We start from the raw sequence: 18,894 nt of genomic DNA on the forward strand, positions 1-18,894 counted from the left end.
ACCGGGTTGCAGGGCAGGGGGGTGAATATCACCCAAGGAAGGAAAACCAGTGAGCTCCAAGGAATCCCCCTCCCACAGCCCGTGCTGCACCCCACGAGTGTTGTGACCCCATGCCACAGAGTAGCATCACCCAGCCAGGGTGGTCTGGGGGCTCCCACCTCTCCCTTGGGCTCCTCTGCCCTCCCCTTGCCACACACTGTCTCCCTCTGCCCCCTCCACTTGTTGCTCTTGGCTGGGTTTTAGCCTGTCTAAATTTAGGCGGATCTATTTCAACACCCATCCTCTGCCCTGCGGGGGGAAGAGGACGGAGCAAAGGTAGCCAGGGGAGGAAGAGCAGGGACCGCGATGCCCCGCTTGGGGTCTGCTCCCCGCGTCCCCGGCCGGGCTTTCTGCCCCAGCGCCCTGGATTTTATCCGGCTGCGAGGCCATGAAGGCGCCCAGGGCTGAGGTTGGCGTTTCCCCGGCTGTCACCCTGCGGATCTCTCTGCCTGTCACTTGGGGTAGAGCTGGGTGACAAGGACAAGCTGGGCCGTGTGTCCACCAGGGAAGGAGCTCCCCGTCCCAGGAGCCAGCCCATCTCCAAGCAGGCCGATGCAGGTGAGCGGGGCTGCAGCAAAGCGAGGGCAGGGATGAGGGTCAGAGGCACGGGATGTCGGCATGGGCACCCAGGGGCACCCCAGGCTCTGGCCCCACGTGCTGGTGGCCCCAAACAGGGGGAGGGCTGGGGTCTCCGAGCCCCCCTCGCTCCCCTGCTTGGCACAGCCAGAAGCCATCCATCTCCCCTCACACCTGGGACTCGGGGAGCTTCTCTCCTGTCGCCACTGGGATCAGGGCATCCCAACGAAGCCCTGCTGCCGATGGGACCCGTGGCAGGGCTTCTCCTTGCCCTGGCCAGAGGCACGCTTCTCCACCACACATTAACAGGCTGTTTATCTGCTAAGCGTTGCGCCCGGTCCCCTCCGTGTCACCACCTCTGGGGGATTCTGGGGGTGGCGCTGAGGGGTCACCAGCTCCCGTGAGCCCCAAGATGCTCAGCCTGGTCAAACAGGGTCAAACAAGATAGGGTGAGACACGAGAGAGCAAGTGCCGGGCATCAGAGGAGTCTGCTTGTACCTCGCTCACCAGTACACACCAGATACAAGCCTAGCTCCCAGTTCCCAGTACTGGGTCTCGTGTCCCCAGGGCTACTGGGACCACCTTCCCCCCCTCTGCCATGGTCGGCTCAGCTCGTCCTCGCTGCCGGGAGCGGCTGGCAGCCGGAGCATCGCCAGCAGGCCTGAAGCACGTTTTCACCCCGGACATCTGCCCCGTTAGCCATTATCCAGCTGGCGGAGGAACGCGGGGGGCCGCCAGCACGCAGCTACGTTACCGCGCCAGCCAGTACAACTAACGCGGCTGTTTGATGGCTGCAGCCACAAAAAGGGAGCTGAAAGGTGCTAGACAGAGCTGGTAGGGCTGGGATTTCTCCTTTTTTGAGAAAAGGATGAGAATTTAGTCTCTTCTTCCCCCTCCCACTTGCAGCTTGCACTTACCAGCTATCGCAGCGCCAGCAGCACCAGCTCCTCGGGCTGCCCGGGGTGCCAGGCACAGGCACGTCGCCGAGAGCATCGGCCTCTGGCAACTGGCACCTCTCACACCCTAAAGGGGAGAAAAAAAAATACTGATTTCACATACAGCAGTTTCAAAACGACCTTTGCAAAAAGTCACTCTTTGGCTAACAAGTGACTAAGAACCGGCTGTTAAAACAAGCCACCAAGGACTCAAATCCCCAGCCCCGATGAAGCACAAGGGAAGTTAAGTTTTATTCTGTGGCTGCACCTCCTCCGGCCGCAGCCCGCTGCCGGGATGCATGCGGCTCCTTGCGCTCCCCTCCCAGCAGCTCGAGCCCCCCGGCACCCAGGCAGTGGCCAGAGCCAGGGGGAAAGGCGGAATGCGGCTGAGAACACATTTCCCAGCTTTGAGGGAACAAGGGCGCAGGTTTTTGGTGGAGCAGGAGGTGCTGGGATGACCCAGCGGCGCTGGCTGCGGACGTCGCGGCGGTCGCTCTTCTAATTTGGCTTATCGACCCCTGTCCCCTCAGGTGCTGTGCTCCAAACCTTCGCTTTGGTGGGCACGGCGGCAGCCGACGCTGCACTTGACCCGTAGGACGGTTCGGGTCCCCTCCGCACTCAGCGGCTGCTCGCATGCCTGCTGCGAATGTCCCTTCCAGCCCCTGGAGCTCCCAGATCCTCTCCGAGCGCAGCTGGAGGCTTTAACTTTTTGACACACTGAACTACACAGCCCAGCTGCCTCGGGGTGGAAGATGAGAGCTGCGGTGGTTGAAAGCATTTAAAAAAACCCAAACCCTGCGGGATTTTGCTCAAAAACTTGCCTCCCCCAGGAGGCAGCGGCGCAGCCAAGCCTGCGGGGCCGCGTTCGGCAGCTGCCTGGGCGCCGGCGGCTCCGGACCTGCTGCAGCTCGCGTCGGCTGGTGCCTCTCGGGTCCCACCTCCGCTTTGCTTACAGGGGACCTGCTAAATGAAGCCGAGACAAGCCAGCGGGTGAGCAACCCCCCAGGCTCTGCATGGATTGGAATGGGGAAACCTGCCTGCAGTAAGAGCCCGCGGCAGCTGGAAAACCCCAGCTTCTTCCTTCGCACTCTCCTCCTCCTCCTCTTCTGCGGGCATGGTAAGGAACGGCGTGGGCAGAGCCCTACCCCTGGGAGGATGCCCAGGGGTGCCGCAGCCCCAGGGTGCAGGGAGGGCACAACCACGGCGGAGGTGGCTGGGGCGAGCGGAAGATGCTCCCGTCGCAGGCGCGAGGCTCAGGCAGTACCAGCATGCCCTTGGCCCACCGCAGCCAGAGGGAAGGGCGGGCAGCATTCCCGCCAGCATCGCCCACCCTGCCAGGGCGGCCGCGGCAAGGAGAGCACCCCCCTGCTCTCCCACAGCAGGAGCTTCCCCTTAAAACCTCTGCTATCTCCCGAGATAAGACAGGGACAGCAGGGCCCAGCCTAAGCCCAAAGTGTTCCAGGGAAAGGCACCCACCACATCCATCTCTCAGCCCTTCGCTTTCCTTCCCGCGCCCCAGAAACTCTTCCAGGAGGGCTCAGACTTGCAACACCTAAATTGAGCACGCAGACAGCAGCGTGCCACCACCCCTGGCCGCCGCTCACCCCTCGCAGGGGCAGCCGTCCCTTATAACCCCGCTGTCTATCATAAAGCTGCTTAATGAGCTACGCGATGCCCGCTGGGGCGAGGCCCTTGGCTCTCCCGAGCTGTGGCGCACGGCGCTGCCCTCTGCGGTGGGAGGGATCCCGTCGGAGGCGCGGGATGTCCTCGGTGCAATCGAGCCTCTCGCAAAAGGGCGACTGCACGGCCCGGCCGAGGCTGAAGTGGGACAAAGGGGTTTCCCGGCTGAGAAATTCCCTTTTATCCCCTGGCAAGGCCTGGGGCGAAGGATCTCAGTCTGAGCCACGTCCCAGGGCCACCGTCACAACTTCTGCCCCAGCTCGCGGCTCTGCTCGTGCCTCAGGTACCATCTCGCATCCCAGTTGCTTCGGGACGCCCCTTCGGCCCCGTGGCTGCCCTCGGCACCGGGCTCCAGCCTGTTTCTGCAGCCGGCAGCCCTGAATTCATTCCCCTCAGGCACGTAAGAAACAGATCATTTAAATTGGCCACTGCGTTGGTTAATACAGGGAGATAAGTGCTTCTAGAAAGTGCCTCCATCGTGAGATGTGGAGTGGGCCCAGTGGTGGGAGGGGGTGGGAGGCGAAGGGGCCGCCCTTCCCCACCCCTACAGCTCTACTGGGATGCTCCGGGCCGTCCCGTCTCTCCCAGTTTCTTCCCAGTGCAAGATCCTGCGCTGCAACTCCGAGTACGTGGCCGCCACCCTCAACCTGCGCGGCGCCAACAGGAACGCGGCGTACTGCAACGCCCTCCGCTCCTACTCCCACTGCACCCGCAAGACGGCTCGCACGTGCCGGGGCGACCTGGCCTACCACTCCGCCGTCCACGGCATCGAGGACCTCATGATCCAGAACAACTGCTCCAAGGAAGGTCCCACATCGCCGCCCCGACCCCGGCCCCCGGCCCCCAACCATCAGGGCTTCGAGTCTCTCGATATCTGCAACTACGAGAAGAGTTTTCTCTACAAGCACGGCCAGCCCCCCAGCTACCAGCACTGCGCCGCTTTCGGGGACCCCCACATCCGCACTTTCCATGATGACTTCCACACTTGCCGAGTGGAGGGCTCCTGGCCTCTCTTGGACAATGACTACCTGTTTGTGCAAGCAACCAGCTCTCCGGTGGTGAAGGGGTCCAACGCTACGGTCACCAGCAAGGTAACGCTGGCGCGGGGGGCTTGGCAGCAAGCCCACGCGCCCCTGGGATGCAGCAACGGCTTGGGGCGCTCCCTAAAATGGCTGGGGAGGGCAGCAAGAGCTTCAGCTAAACCCACGTGGGCGCAGGAATTAATGTCGGCAGGAACAAGTGGGATGAAGGGCCCTGAGGGGAGCGGAGGGACCTGCAAACGCTCCCCTCGCTGCCCGGGGACGATGCGTGGTCTGTGGGTTACCCACGCGCAGGCTGGCCGGGCTTGGCTCTGCCTCGGTTTGCAGTTGTTTAAATGGTACTAAGGAAGGAAGGAAACAAAGGAAGGAAAGAAGGAAGCATTGCTGTTTTCCCCAAAGGACTGCAGCGATGTGGGAGAGGTGGTTTGGGGCAGAGGGGGATGCATCGGAGAGGCAGATGTGTGCCTGAGCTAGCCGATACCCCGGGCGGGGGTACGGCCGCCGCTCTCACGCCCGGCCAGTCAGACCAAACCCGCTCTGATCCGCTCTCTGCAGCTCACCATCATCTTCAAGAACATGAAGGAATGCATCGACCAGAAGGTCTACCAGGCCGAGATCGACAACCTGCCGGCAGCCTTTGAGGACGGCTCGGTGAACGGGGGCGAGAGGCCGGGCGGGAGCAGCTTGGCTATCCGGGAGCGCAGCCCCGGGCGGCACGTGGAGATCCGCGCGGAGTACATTGGCACCACCATCGCCGTCCGTCAGGCCGGCCGCCAGCTCTCCTTCTCCATCCGGGCAGCCGAGGAGGTGACGCGCGCCTTCACGGAGGAGCAAGACCTGCAGCTCTGCGTGGGCGGCTGCCCCCGCAGCCAGCGCATCTCCCGCAGCGAGTGCTGCCGCGGCCGCGCGGCGGCCGAGACGGCTCGGGCGCTCTGCAAGGAGATGCTGCCCGTGGAGGACGTCTACTTCCAGTCGTGCGTCTTCGACGTGGTGACCTCGGGGGACGCCAACTTCACCATGGCGGCGCACGGAGCCCTGGAGGATGCCAAGGTCTTCCTTCCCAACACTGAGAAACTGCACATCTTCCAGGCCGGGGCAGGCTGCCCGCACACCTCTTCTTCCTTCCTCCTCCTCCTCACCTCCAGTCTTCAGGCTGTTTTGTTGCACTTTTAACTCTTGCTGGTGTTGCCTGCGGCACAGGGGACGCATCCAGCTGGCCCACGGGGGTGACCCGCCAGAGGTCCTGGCTCCAGACCCACGGGGCTGCCTTAGCTGGGATCGCGTCTCCCTGTGGCAGCGGGGAGTCAGAGACCCACAGCTCTGGAGAGGCAAGGCGGCGGGACGCTGGTTTGCACCCACTGCTCGTGCACGCACGGCACCGGCTGAACCTGGCTCCTCTCCCAAAGGCAGATCTCTATTTTTTGTCGTATTCTGATGCATTTCTTTTTTCCTGAAGATGAGGGCACTGCGGCCCTATCACAGAAAAAGAAATCCATGGGGTGAAGACACGTTTAGAAAACCTCTCTGCCCCTCAAAGCCTTTCCATAAACTTGCTTTATACCCTTCCCCCCAGCGTTACTAGAGCAGACTTTTACTCAGGAACCCTACAGATTCAGAAATAACGGGCTCAAAGCCCAGGTCCCAGTTTTTAGCCGTCAAAAAATCTCCTTTGGTGGATTTGGGGCCCTTTGAGCCAGCTGCTACCAAAGTCGCACGAGAGCGAAGCAAGGCGGCGAGTTGGTTATCGGAGCGTTGTGACCAAGGTTTGAGATTTTTGAGCTAGAAATCAGCCGCGTCAGACCGTACTCTCCTCTCTCGGGATCAGTAACGGGCTGATTTCCAGCATCGGGAGCTGCAGAGCGTCAGGTCTCTGACATCTCAGGCTACCGCTGCTATTTGTCCTGTTGGCACCTGTCTAGGACTCAGTACAGCCGGTTCTGGACTTTGGACCAGCGTTAAGTCTCAGTGAGGAAAAACACCCTGTGGTGCTCCTCCCCCTCGGGCCCAGCTTTCTCTGTCACTGTCACAACCCCGTTCAAGTCAAAGCCAGACCGTGGGTTTGACTTGGAAAAGAGAATTAGTTACGAAGACGGCGAAAAGCCGTACGACTCCATCGATGGGCAGGGCAACTACTAGCAGATGTACATAGCTATAGAGGTAAGGCCAAATTAGAGGTTTAATATATTCGAGAGGTTTTAACTAAAGCAGATAGAGTATATGATAAGAAATATTTTCCATATGCAAAGACTTTTTTTTTTAATAAAGAGGGCTCACATTAAAAACTTTGCCGTTCCTGTCCCGTGGGGCCGTAGGAAGAGCCTTGCCAAGCCCTGGCCTAGCGGAGGCAAAGCACCGAGCCGGTGGATGCGGGCAGGAGCATGGGCTCGGGGAAAGAGAACCGCAGATCACCCCGGTACGGAGCGTCTGCCGAGCTGCAAAGGGAGGTTCTACAACTCATGTTTCAGTGTATCTGCAGGTTCTTTGGTCAGCTCGTGGGGTTTTCTTGCCCTGGTTCTTCTGCTGAGGGAAACGGAAACGTTTTGTAGAGATCTCAGCATATTTCCTCCTCCGACGTGCACTCGAGGCACATGGTGACTAGCATGAGAGTTTCTCTGTTTCTCGTACGGGGCTCTCACTAATCCCCGAAGGTTTTGACATTAAAGGTGTCTATTTTTGAAGTCCTCATTTCCTGTCATCTGTCTCTTTTATTTCTTTGGTCGGCAGCAGCAGGTGAAGATAATAATATCTCGCCTTCCACCCACTGCTCCTTTTACTCTGGAGCTTTTTGCGGTCTATATATACACGGGCTGAACGAGGGAGGAAGCCGGCCGGCCTCGCTGCTACGCTCCGCCGCTTTGCAGGGGGCTGCCGGTGCCCGCGGGAGCAACGTCCCCGTGGGGATCCAATCCCTGAAGAGGCTGCGGGGCTGACAGTGCTGCAGCTCCTCAGAGAAATGGGATTGACTTGATTCGGTAATCTGAGGTAGCCGCTCGCAGGGTGCGAAACCAGCACACGGCGATGCTACACGACTGCCAGAAACAGTGTCACGGAGACGCCGCGGGGACAGATTTTATTGTGCAAAATATAATTGTCCTTTAGATTTTGGCCAACGGAGCCAATCAACAAGGATGCCATGGGGAAAGGGTAGCTTTCCTAACAGAGAGACGAGGATCTCGCCGGCTGATGACCCTTGCAGGTGAGCGGGACCACTCTTGCCCCCCAGATCCAGCCTCTTGGTCCCTCCACAGTCGTAAAATGGGGACAGAAGAGTCCCCAGGGCCCACCAGTGACCTGAAGGCGGCGGAGGTGATCCTGTGCAAGCCCTGGGCACACGGGCATGGCAGGAAAGGTGGGTTCGAGACCCCTGACACATCATCCACCTGAGAAACCCCAAAGCCCAGGAGATTCATAGAACATCTCCGGTTGGAAGGGACCCATAAGGACCATCGAGTCCAACCCCCTGCTCCTCGCAGGACCACCTAAAACTAAACCGTATGACTAAGAGCATCATCCAGACACACCTCAAAGAGAGGACTTTGGCCAGAGCTCTCTGAGCTGGACCGCCCCGAGCAGCTCGCGGAGGCCTGAAGCTCTGATTGTGGTTGGAGCGGGCGCTGGGGAGTCACAGCACGTCACAGCCAAGGCCGACGCCTCCCCTAGACGCGGTGCAGACGCCTAAACCCGAGCCGCAGCCTGGCCGGGGTCCAGCAGCGCGGAGGGAACGTGCGCAGCGTTGAACGGGTTTGCGCCTGCTCCCCAGCTCGTTCTGCGCTCTGCATCCTCGACTTAACAATGGCCGAGGAAGCCAGACCTTTCAAAGAGGTGCTAAAGTCTGTAAGCAGAAAGGAGACCTTTCTACCCCTTACAGATTGCAGTCTGAAATAAAGAGGCGGAAAGTTGGCGTGGATCTAAGCCCCACTGATGTCAACAAGAGTATTTCCACTGACGTCAGTAGACTTTGGATCCAGCCCTTCAGTTTCCTAGCATATGTCACCTGCTAAAAAAGACACCGGCAACACTGGCCAGCGTTTTCAAAAGCGAGCCCAGTTCGGGCCGTTCTGCATCCAGACGGCCAACCTGGGCAGTCGGAGCGAGGGAATTCCAGCCTGGATCAGCGCTGGGGTTTCCCTGCCCCGGTAGGTTGTTCCCAACAGCAGCCAGCGCCGGGTCTCGCAGGAAGGTGCGAGATGTCTGGGACAATCTGCTCCTCTTACATCCCATCTCACTCTGATTTCTGGTAGTTAGAGAAATGCCAAGGCCTCGGGGCCTGAGGTGTAGTAGCCAAACCCGAATCTTCATTAGCAGCCAGATAAACCACAAACCAGACCAGAGGCGGCCACATCTGCCAGCTCCTGGTGCAGCAGCGAGGGCACACAGCTGTGGAGGTTGGAGCTGCCAAGCTTCCAACCTGCAAACCAGAGCTGCCCACATCGGAAGAGGGTCTCCAGAATGGTGGCACTGGTTTAAAAGCCGCCCGAACGCGCAGCTTTCCCCGGCGTGTTTCCTGCCAGATTCCGGCGTGTTTTGTCAGCAAGGTGTTAAGGCCGAGGCGAGAACTTCTTCCGCAAGGTTCAGGGTTAGATTTGGCTTCCTCACGTCCGCAACGCCAATGCCTTGAGCGGCATCACCAGCAGGGACCGGGAACAGGGAGCGTGGCTGAAACCGGTTCCTCCTCGCATTCCTCCTTGATTGGCATCAAAAATAACCCCAAATCACAGAAATAAAAGAAATAAGGTGTCAGTGGTATTTGGGCAGCAGATGGTCTGGAGGTCCAGCCTCCTCTTGTCCTCGTGAGGGGGGAAAAGCCTGTCAGCCTCTTACAGCCATTCCTCCTCCTCCTTGTGAGCGCACACAGATCAACACTCATTCTCACCTTCGCCAATACACAAGCAGAATGCTCAAAACACGAGAAATTGGCTCATAGCAGCCAAACTGAAAGGCAGCTCCGCTTGCCTCCTCTTAAACTTCATCGTTAGGACGGACAGGACAAGTACACCAGTATCTTTAGTCCCCTGACCAGCTAATCCAAACTACCAGCCCGCGTGGGTGGGTGGATGAAAATCACTCCTGTGCCATTCCTGGCCGGGCCTCTAGATGTCCACCCAACCCAAAGTATGAGGAGGCTTTGGCGGCGTCACCAGCTCCGCAGCGGGGACCCCAAACACCACAAACTGCTCCCGGAGAGGTTCCCTCACCTGGCCTCGTCGCCTGCGAGATCAGTGAGGCTGAAGGGGTTTCTCCCCCCTCCTCAAATTTAGCCACCCAACCTGGTTCTCTAAATGAGGGAGCTTGGTGGTCGGGGCGAGCACTGCCGGTGAGGAGCCCCTGCCCCCGGGCACACGGGCCGGCAGCCTCAGAGTTTCTCTGGCTGCCGAAAAGTCAGAAAACTTCCTCATTTCTGTGCTCTCTCCACCACCTGCGGCCCCGGCTGGGGCCTTTCAAAGGACAATTGGGTGGAGCAGGGACAGAAACTCAGGCAATCTTTTGCTTTATGAACCTTTTTCCTCCTTTCATAACAACATGTTTCAAACCCAGCTGACACCAAAGACAAAGAGGACCCAGCGGACTGGTTTGGCAAAGAGATTTGTTGTTTTAGAAGAGGAAGGCTTGGCCAACGGAGCCGGGAGCAGGGGGCTTGGCTGGCCCTGCCATGCGTCTGGAGCCCAGGAGGGGTCACGCTCTCCCAGCCGGAGGAACAAGCCAACGCAACCGAGTCGTCCTGCCCAGAGCAGATAAGACAAGAGACAAGACTTCCCAAACCCTGAGATCAAATTCCTCCTTGTTTATGGATGACTGAGTTCAGTCTCTTGTCATAGGCTGTTGACGCTCAGCTCTGGCTTTCCCCTACCCCTGTTGCAAACACACAATCTGGCCAGACAAGAAGTGAAGAAATCCCACCACGGCAAAAGAACCATCTGTCAGGGAGAGCTTTCGTGTCCCACTCCTTGGCAGGAGCTGGAAACTTGGGGCTCCGGGGGGAAAGTCCTCGCGCCCAAGCCCTGAGAGGACTCATCCCCGTTCCACGGAGATGGGGAAGGGGAAAAGGGGACCCTGATCTGTGCCATGAAGCATTTCAAGAAAGTACACAGCCTGCACAGCGCTCCGAAGCACGGGCAGCAGGGACATGAGCCATCACTGCAGATCAAAGCAGCAAAAAAAAGGCTGATTTTGGACACCCCTAACGGCGACCTGCACCGAGAGCTTTCCAACCCCTTCCCGGTAGGAGATCCCTGCGGAACACCGCTGTGTTCCAGCAGCCCTGCGGTGCTGGGCTCCTCTGCCTCAAGCCAGGCACCGCAAACCTTAACGCCCTCAGCAAAACTGGTCTTTTAATTTAGAAACCGAAACGGAGCCGCTCGCCTTGCTTCGCCGCCTGCTTTCAAACCTAGAAATCTCAGGCAGCCCCTTCTGCCACTGAATCACTGCCGTAACCACAGCCAAACACGAACATGGGACAGTGGGGACTTTCCAGGAGCCACCCGAGTCCCACAGTCCCTCGTTTTCCGGCTGCAGCGAGATGCACCCAAGGCAATCAGTGTGGGGTTTATTTGTTGTGTTCCCTGGAGACAAACAATCTCACCAAAGGAAATGCCTTTTCCGCCCTGGCTCCTGCTCAACTGCACAACAGGCACGCTCTGTCCCTTCGCTCCGGCCATTGTACATCCCTTCGCGTCCCTCTCTTCCCCGCCTAGAATTTGCTGGAAGCAACCATATATGGTGAAAAAACCAGCAAAAACAGCACTGAGAAGCCCCAGGGCTGCAGCCTGCGGCGGGCACCCACCAGATCCCCCTGCAGTTCAGGGGTGGCAGCTGGCTGTTTGATAGACGGGGCAAAGGACAGGCTGCCGCGACGGCAACGTGGATTCTCTGGGCAACAAGAGGCAGTGGCTCCTGATAACCTAGATCAGGAAAAAAAACCCAGGGTTTTATAATCATCAGGTTTTTATTATAAGCAAGATTCAGATGATGGGAAGAAGGGTAGCTGCCAACAAGGCACGACACGGCTGGCACGGAGTATGACTCTGAAAGTTATTGCCCTGCCAGGTTTCTGCCCTACCCAACCCTCTCCCCGCAACCCAAGCGCCAGCCTGGGCTCTTGGTGAGTCACCTCAGGGCCTGGTTTCTCACTCAAGCCCAACCCTGCCGGTTTTAAACTGAGTTATCCCCAGCACACAAGGTTAGTCATGCAGTTGCCCTTGCTGCCCCTTGCCCCCGGCTAGGAACGCCAGGAGAGGACGAGGCTCGGGACGCCCTCAGCTGTAGCTTTGCTCTCAGCCAGGGCCGGAGGGATCCGAAAAGCACCACGATCCCCGTGGGAACGAGCCAAGCGGGGGGCAAATGCCTTAAAATAACTGCTTATTGGCGCAAGGAAGCCCCCAAGAGCTGGTCTCTGCCCCGAAGCGCAAGCGGCTTCTCTCCTGACACTCTTGTGTTTTGAAGGAGACGTGACATTTTGAAGGTCTCGTTTTCACAGGCTAAAATTCCTAAACATTTCTGAAACCCTTGCTTAAACTAGGGTGCTGTTTGCATAGGAAACCTTGTGAACCAAGCCTCCACCCTGAGGAAATGACAGCTGCTCCTTCTGCAGAAGGACCAGGGAGGCATTTCCAGCTGGATAAGGGTCAGGAGAGCAAAGGGCAAGCGCTGCTGGACAGATAAAGAAAAATTTGGAGAGGTTTGGGGTGGTGGAACATGCCTCGGACATGGCGAGTTCTTTGGCTCGGGACTCGATCGTCCTTTGACACAGCTGGAATGCGTTCCACTGTGCGAGCGCGAGCAGCCAGGGCTGGGTATGTGTTCCTTGGAAAGACGGGCACCAAGGGAAACCGGAGAGGGAGAACGTAAACACGGCTCCTAAGGGAGCGCTGGGCACAGGCCCAAGCTGGCATCTTTGGGATCAGATACCCCATAGCCAGCAAGGCTCTCCTCGCTTTGACAAATTAGAACAAATCCGCGATTCTTTGTTAATCCGGCACCTTTTTTGCCTAGCATGCCACGAGAGACAATGGGGCCAGCTCGCCGGGCCCGGAGGCGGCAGGAAAAGGTGCAGTTCCTCCGTTAGGTACCGAATTGTGAAACAATTCTCTCCCAGTAAGGAAATTTGTCCCACAGTTTGGCAGGCGGACAGTTTACATCGTACAGTTTATCTGGCCGGTTCATCGGTTTATGCTAACAGGTGTGAATAAACTTCAGGGGAAGGAAAGGATGGCAGAGAAAGAAAAGCACGGTGTGTGCCAGGAATACATGGACAAACAAACTCCAAAGGACAACAGAGACAACTCCTTAACAAAAACACATCCCTTTTCCTGATTCGGGGTGGGGAGCTCTTGAAAGCCCCCCATTTTCCATTCCTGCTTTCTCGGGTGGCTCCAAAGATATTGTTTTCCCCATTTCCTCCACTCCCCATGTTTTCCTGAACCATAAAAAGCATTAACAGCTTTTAAAAACACCAAGGGCAAAATGGCCCCCACCCCTGAGGGAGGAATGTATGCTCAGCAAAAATTATCCGGGAAGGAAAATTCGAGGGTTCCTCTGAGTTGAAAGGCCCTTACGGGGACAAGATAACTGTCCCCACTCCCCACATCCCGGCTGGAAAAGAGGGGCGAGGGGCCTGCCCTGGGCACCGATTATAGAAGGACGTGGTTGTTTGTCCTCCCTTAGATCACAGGGATTATTCACCTTTCCAAGGAATCCAAGGGCCAAGGAATGACATTGCCGACGAAGAAAAGTCCCCTGTTTTCTAAGGTGAAGGGCGAGAAACATCTAGACACCGCGATCTTATAAATAAACATTTGCCTCACGTTTTCTCACCGGCTTATTTTGTTGTGTGTCATTTCGTGTGTGCCCCCCCCCCCCGCCTCAAGACGCTGGCTCGAAGGATCCCGGAGCGCAGGGGAAGGGGTGTCACGCTGCCTTTTTAGTGAGAGGACAGCACCTTGAGGGGTTTTTTTCCTGGGAAGGGTCCCCAAAAACACGGTGGGTGGGGAGGTGGTGCGGGTCCCCCACCGGGGGGTCGGGGGGGGGGGGGGGGGCTGTGGAAAGGCCCCCCATGGCACCCAGAAGGATGGCAAAAGGCCCTTAGGGTCAAGCTTCGATCCCCTACCCCAAATCCCTCCTTTTTTACCTCAAATAACGCGGGGGGAAGGGGGGTACCACAGCCAGGGGCTGACGAATCGCCTCAGGTGCGGCTGAGGGGAGGCAGGGGGGCCTGTGGAAATGCCCCCAGGCTGCCCTGGGCGGGGGGGGGGGAACTGAGGAAGGGGACATAAAGCCCCCAAAGGGGTGAGGGGGGCACTAGAAGCCCTGCCAAGCCGCTCCCAGTTCACCCAGCACAGGCGTGGGTCCCGAACTGGGAACGGCACCCGCCCCAAGGCGGCTCCCCCCCCACTCCTGCCTGAGAACATTACATCCCGTTCCCTGCTCGCCATTGGCCGCCGCCGCCGCCCGTCCTCACTTCCCATTGGTTCTCCGCGCTGTCACTCTATCCCCCCCTCCCCGCCCACCCCACCCTCCTCTCCCTTGAACACGCTCGCCTCTCCTTCACACGCTGTCCACGCTCCGCACCCGGCGCGCTGATTGGCCAGCCAGGCTGTAAACAAGGCAGCGGCGGCCAATGGGAGCGCTGATCACGCGAGCAGCACGCCTGGCCACGCGCCCGCGGCGTGGCTCCGCTGGCATCAACAGGCGCGGGCGGGAGGCGGGGCGGGGCGGCGGAGGCTATAAAAGGGGCGCGGGCGGCGGGGCCGAGCTCAGAGCCGTGAGAGCGACGGGTGTTGAGGAGCGGGCTGTCCCGCTGATCCCCTTCAACCCCGGGGAAACAAAGCCTTAAATCGCACTTTCTGACTGAAACTAGCCCGCTCCGAGGGTTTTTTTTCCTCTTCAGGGGGAAAAATACTTCACGGCTCTCGCCCTGCGCACTTTCTCCAGAGCGTCTCCCCACCTCTCGCCTCAGCCATGGTGATGTTCAAGAAGGTGAAGACCTTTATGATGACCTTCAGCGAGCCGGAGAAGGTCTACTGCAGCGGGGAGAAGGTGGCCGGGCGTGTGGTGGTGGAGGTGGCCGAGGTGACTCGCGTCAGCTCCGTCAAGGTGCTGGCCTGCGGGGTGGCCAAAGTCAACTGGGCCAAGGGCCCCCAGCAGTGCAGGCAGGAGGTGGAGTACCTGCGCTTCGAGGACGTCCTCACGCTGGAGGAGCAGCCCACCGGTGAGGGGCTGGGGCTGGGAGAAGGGAAGGGCTTGGAAGCCCCTCATCAACCGGCAGCGTGGGCCTCTCGGAGGCTGGAGCCCACGCCTGCGTCCCCTTGGGGGTGCGCCTCGAGTGGGCTGGCTCCGAGGAGTCGCCGGTGTTGGGGCTCGGAGGAAGGCGGGGTTGGATGTTGCCTGAGTTTTGGGAGAAACGAGACGATTTGGTGAAACTTGCGACCAGCCAGGCTTGGCTAACTCAAGCTCAAAAGCCTAGGCGAGCTCGGCCAGGGGGCAGGTGTTGGGGGGCAGGAGGTGCCCCTCGATCCGTGGTGGTGGTTGGGGAGCGGCGAGGAGCCCTGCCTTGGGCTGGCTCCGGGGAAGGGCGAGAGGTGAGGATTTGAGGTGTCCTGGGCGATAACGGGGGGGAACATGACGTCCCCCCGCAAAGCGGCACCGGCCTGTGGTGAGGGGGCCCGGAGCGGTGCGGGACGCGGCATCCCAGCTTCGCAAGGGGTTGTTGGAAAGGGGAAGTGAGACTTTAAATGGGCGGCACTTCCCTGATTTGAGGAGACACCAAGTTCTCGGGCTCTTCTTGAGGCTCTTGGCAAAGAGCCGAGGCAGCTCAAGGCCGTGCTTCGTCGCCGCCTGAGTAAGCAGAACAGGGGATGATGCTTAAGGACAAACCTGCGGAAGCTGACGTTTCCCTTCCTCTTTATTCTTCTCCCAGATGGGGACGGCTCTGTAATCCTGAGACCTGGCAACACCTACGAGTACAAATTTGGATTCGAGCTTCCCCAGGGGTGAGTACGAGACGGACGCTGCCTCTGGATCGCCCTGGAAAACTCTTTTTGCGGCCTCAGGTGTGTCTAACGAGCAGCTCTTTCCGTCCCGCAGGCCTCTGGGAACTACCTTCAAGGGGAAGTACGGCTGTGTGGATTACTGGGTGAAGGCCTTCCTGGAGCGCCCCTCCGTCCCCACGCAGGAGATCAAGAAATGCTTCGAGGTGATGGATCCAGTTGACGTGAACACGCCGGAATTGCTGGTGAGCGCTGCCTCCTGCCCGTGGCCGGGGTAGGGAGAGCCCTGGGCTGGGGGTCGGGCCGACCTCTGGGTGCTAAGACCCCCCTAATAGGCTTTCTCACTGAGCGGGGATTAAGTACTTAGTTATTAAGAAGCCCCAGTTACTCCTGGAAACGCACCCTGAGCGACAAGCGAGGCGCTTGTTCTGCTTTTCTGCGAGAGGCTCCAGCCTCTGGGGTGGGGGGAAGTGGAAGGTCTCGCTGTGAAGCAAGAGGCATGGTGGGGGAGCGGGACGGCCTGGCTGACGCTCCCCTTCCCCTGCAGTCGCCGGTGGCTGCCAAGAAGGAGAAGAAGGTGTCCTGTATGTTCATCCCAGATGGCCGCGTGTCGGTCAGCGCCCAGATCGACAGGAAGGGCTTCTGTGAAGGTAGGAGCCCGTCCTCCGCGCTCGGAGAGGGGGGCGGCGGGGGTGCGCGGCCAGAGGAGCGCGGCGGGACCCTCCTCGACGTTAATAACCGTTGGGTTGGGTTTTTTTTCCCCCCTCTTCTCACAGGTGACGAGATCTGCATCAACGCCGACTTCGAGAACACGTGCTCCCGCATCGTGGTGCCCAAGGCGGCCATCGTCGCCAAGCACACCTACCTGGCCAACGGCGAGACCAAGGTCTTCACCCAGAAACTCTCCTGCGTCCGAGGCAACCACATCATCTCGGGCACCTCCGAGTCGTGGCGCGGCAAAACCATCCGCGTCAAGAAGCTCAAGCCCTCCATCCTGGGCTGCAACATCCTGCGCGTGGAGTATTTCCTGCAGGTGAGCGGCTCGGCTCGTGGCCGCGGGCGCCCGGCTCCCCTCCCGCTCCCCGACCTCCCCCCTAAACGCGCCTCTCGCCCCTCGCAGATCTACGTCAGCGTCCCCGGCTCCAAGAAGATCATCCTGGAGCTGCCCCTCGTCATCGGCAGCCGCTCGGGCATCGGTAGCCGCAGCTCCAGCATGGCCAGTCAGACCAGTTCCGAGATGAGCTGGGTGGATTTGAACCTCCCCGATGCTCCAGAAGGTGAGGGAGGGGAAACAGTGACAGCAAGGGGGTGGGGGGGGTCAGGGCGGGTGTTTTGGGGGACGGCGGGGGGTCTCACGGCTCCCTCTGCCCCTCGCAGCCCCGCCGTGCTACCTGGACATCGTTCCCGAGGACCACCGCCTGGAGAGCCCCACCACGCCCCTCCTGGACGACTCCGACAGCTTCGACAGCCCCATCTTCATGTACGCGCCCGAGTTCAAGTTCATGCCGCCGCCCACCTACGCCGAGGTGAGAACCGAGACGGACGCTCGGGTGAGGGTTTAGGCTCGGGATTAAGTCTCGAAGCACCTAACGGCCTCCGTCTCCCCCCGACAGGTGGATCCCTGCGTCGCCAACAACAACGTGTAGCGAGCGCCCGCTCGGAAACGTTATTCTCCCGCTCCTTTTTCCCCCGCGCTGTGTGGATGTGCCGAGCGGCGGCGGCGACGCGGGCCTCGCTCCCGACCCCGGCTGCGGGAGGAGCGAGCGTGGAAGAGGCCGAGGGAGCCTCAGTTCTTAACGTGTGCGTGCCCTCGCGCGCCGGCTGAGCCCAGGAAAACCCCGGCGTGGCTCCGGGCGCCGCAAACTCGCCCCAACCGTGGCGGTGCAGCAGGGGAGGCCTCGGGCGCGGAGCCTTGGCAGAGGAGAGGCGCGTCCCGGCCTAAAGAGACTTTAAAAACCAAGCGGGCGTTGGGTGAAACCCGGCCGCCGAGAGACGGGGGGCACCGGGCCGCGGGCCGGAGGGGCGCGCGGTGGCTGGCCGGCCTCGCCGCTCGGCGGCCGGTCCCTTTTGTACTGTTTTATAAGTGGGTCTGGGGGTGAGGGAGGGGAAGGGGAAATAAAACACCAATAAAACCTGGTTTTGTACTGTTGGAATAACGGTGTGAGCGTGGTTTGGGGAGACGGAGCCGCGGGGAGATGGCGGGCGTGGGGTGGGGGATTCCTGCCCCCCCCTTCCCTCAATCCAGCCCTTTTTGGGGGGATGTGGGTGAAAGTTGACGGTAAAAAGGGTGGCGGCGGGGGCTCGGGCGCAGCGCCAGCCGTGCCCCGGTTTCCCCGGCCTGCGGAGCCCCACGTGCGTGTCCCCCCCCAGCCCTTATCGCGGCGGCACCGCAGCGGCCGCCCGCGGGTCCCTTATCGGCGGCCCCGGCGGCACCAGGCGCGTGCGGGTCGGTGCCTCGGTTTCCCTGCCCGTGGCGGGGGGGTGCTGGGGGGGTGCCGGTGGGGTCCCAGCAGGGTGCTGGCGGGGTGCCGGGGGTCCCGGCGCGGTGCCCGGGATGCCGGTGCCGTGCCCGGGCCGGGGGCCAAGGGGGTGAAGGGTCAGCCCTGCTCCTGGCCAAGTATGGGCAGAGCGAGCTGGGCCGGGGGAGTGGGGGGGGCCAGGGGTGGGGTGGGGTGGCTGGCGGTAGGTGGGGGGGGGGTCTTTGGGTGCTGGGGGGGGGGGGGGCTGGGGGTGCTCAGGGTGGTTTGGAGGGGCCTGGGGTGGGGCTGGGGGTGGTTGGGAGTGCTGTGGGTAGTTTGGAAGGGGCTGTGGGTGCTCGGGGCGGGGCTGTGGGTGGTTTGGAGGGGTCTGTGGGGGGCTGTGGGTGCTCTGGGGGGGCTTGAGTGCGCTGGGGGAATTGTGGGGTGCTCTGGGGGGCTGTGGGTGGTTTGGAGGGGGCAGGGGGGGCTGTGGGTGTGCTGGGGGAATTGTGGGGTGCTCTGGGGGGGCTGTGGGTGGTTTGGAGGGTCTGTGGGTGCTCTGGGGGAATTGTGGGGTGCTCGGGGGGGCTGTGGGTGGTTTGGAGGGGGCAGGGGGGGCTTGAGTGCGCTGGGGGAATTGTGGGGTGCTCTGGGGGGGCTGTGGGTGGTTTGGAGGGTCTGTGGGTGCTCTGGGGGAATTGTGGGGTGCTCGGGGGGGCTGTGGGTGGTTTGGAGGGGGCAGGGGGGGCTGTGGGTGTGCTGGGGGAATTGTGGGGTGCTCTGGGGGGGCTGTGGGTGGTTTGGAGGGGCTGTGGGTGCTCTGGGGGAATTGTGGGGTGCTCTGGGGGGGTCTGTGGGTGGTTTGGAGGGGGCGGGGGGGGCTGTGGGTGTGCTGGGGGAATTGTGGGTGCTCTGGGGGGGTCTGTGGGTGGTTTGGAGGGGGCGGGGGGGGCTGTGGGCGTGCTGGGGGAATTGTGGGTGCTCTGGGGGGGTCTGTGGGTGGTTTGGAAGGGGCTGGGGGGCTCTGGGGGAATTGTGGGGGCTGTAGGTGGGGGCTGGGTGAGGGGGCTGGGTGGGGGTGCAGCTGCCATCACACAACACACACACCCCCCCCCAAAAACCTGCACCCCATTCTCATCCCCGGGGGGGGCCGGGACGAGCGCAGGCGCCCCCCTCCCCACCT

General features: G+C 60.6%; 2 protein-coding genes across 2 annotated transcripts; both read left to right on the forward strand.

The window, feature by feature from the left end:
• Window positions 1-52: 52 nt before the first annotated feature.
• Window positions 53-6,955, forward strand: HJV (hemojuvelin BMP co-receptor). The gene is made up of 4 exons (XM_064475300.1): window positions 53-597; window positions 2,506-2,667; window positions 3,819-4,321; window positions 4,826-6,955. The coding sequence occupies exons 2-4, from the start codon at window positions 2,574-2,576 to the stop codon at window positions 5,441-5,443; spliced, it is 1,215 nt and encodes a 404-aa protein (XP_064331370.1). The 5' UTR covers window positions 53-597; window positions 2,506-2,573; the 3' UTR covers window positions 5,444-6,955.
• A 7,051-nt stretch (window positions 6,956-14,006) lies between these two features.
• Window positions 14,007-17,408, forward strand: TXNIP (thioredoxin interacting protein). Its single transcript, XM_064475305.1, has 8 exons — window positions 14,007-14,474; window positions 15,183-15,255; window positions 15,350-15,497; window positions 15,800-15,902; window positions 16,029-16,285; window positions 16,373-16,529; window positions 16,630-16,778; window positions 16,866-17,408. Exons 1-8 carry the CDS (start codon window positions 14,225-14,227, stop codon window positions 16,896-16,898), a joined length of 1,170 nt encoding a protein of 389 aa, XP_064331375.1. The 5' UTR covers window positions 14,007-14,224; the 3' UTR covers window positions 16,899-17,408.
• The last annotated feature ends 1,486 nt before the right edge of the window (window positions 17,409-18,894 follow it).

Source organism: Phalacrocorax carbo, chromosome 28 (genome assembly GCF_963921805.1).
Source record: "Phalacrocorax carbo chromosome 28, bPhaCar2.1, whole genome shotgun sequence".
NCBI classification, from domain to species: Eukaryota; Metazoa; Chordata; class Aves; order Suliformes; family Phalacrocoracidae; genus Phalacrocorax; species Phalacrocorax carbo.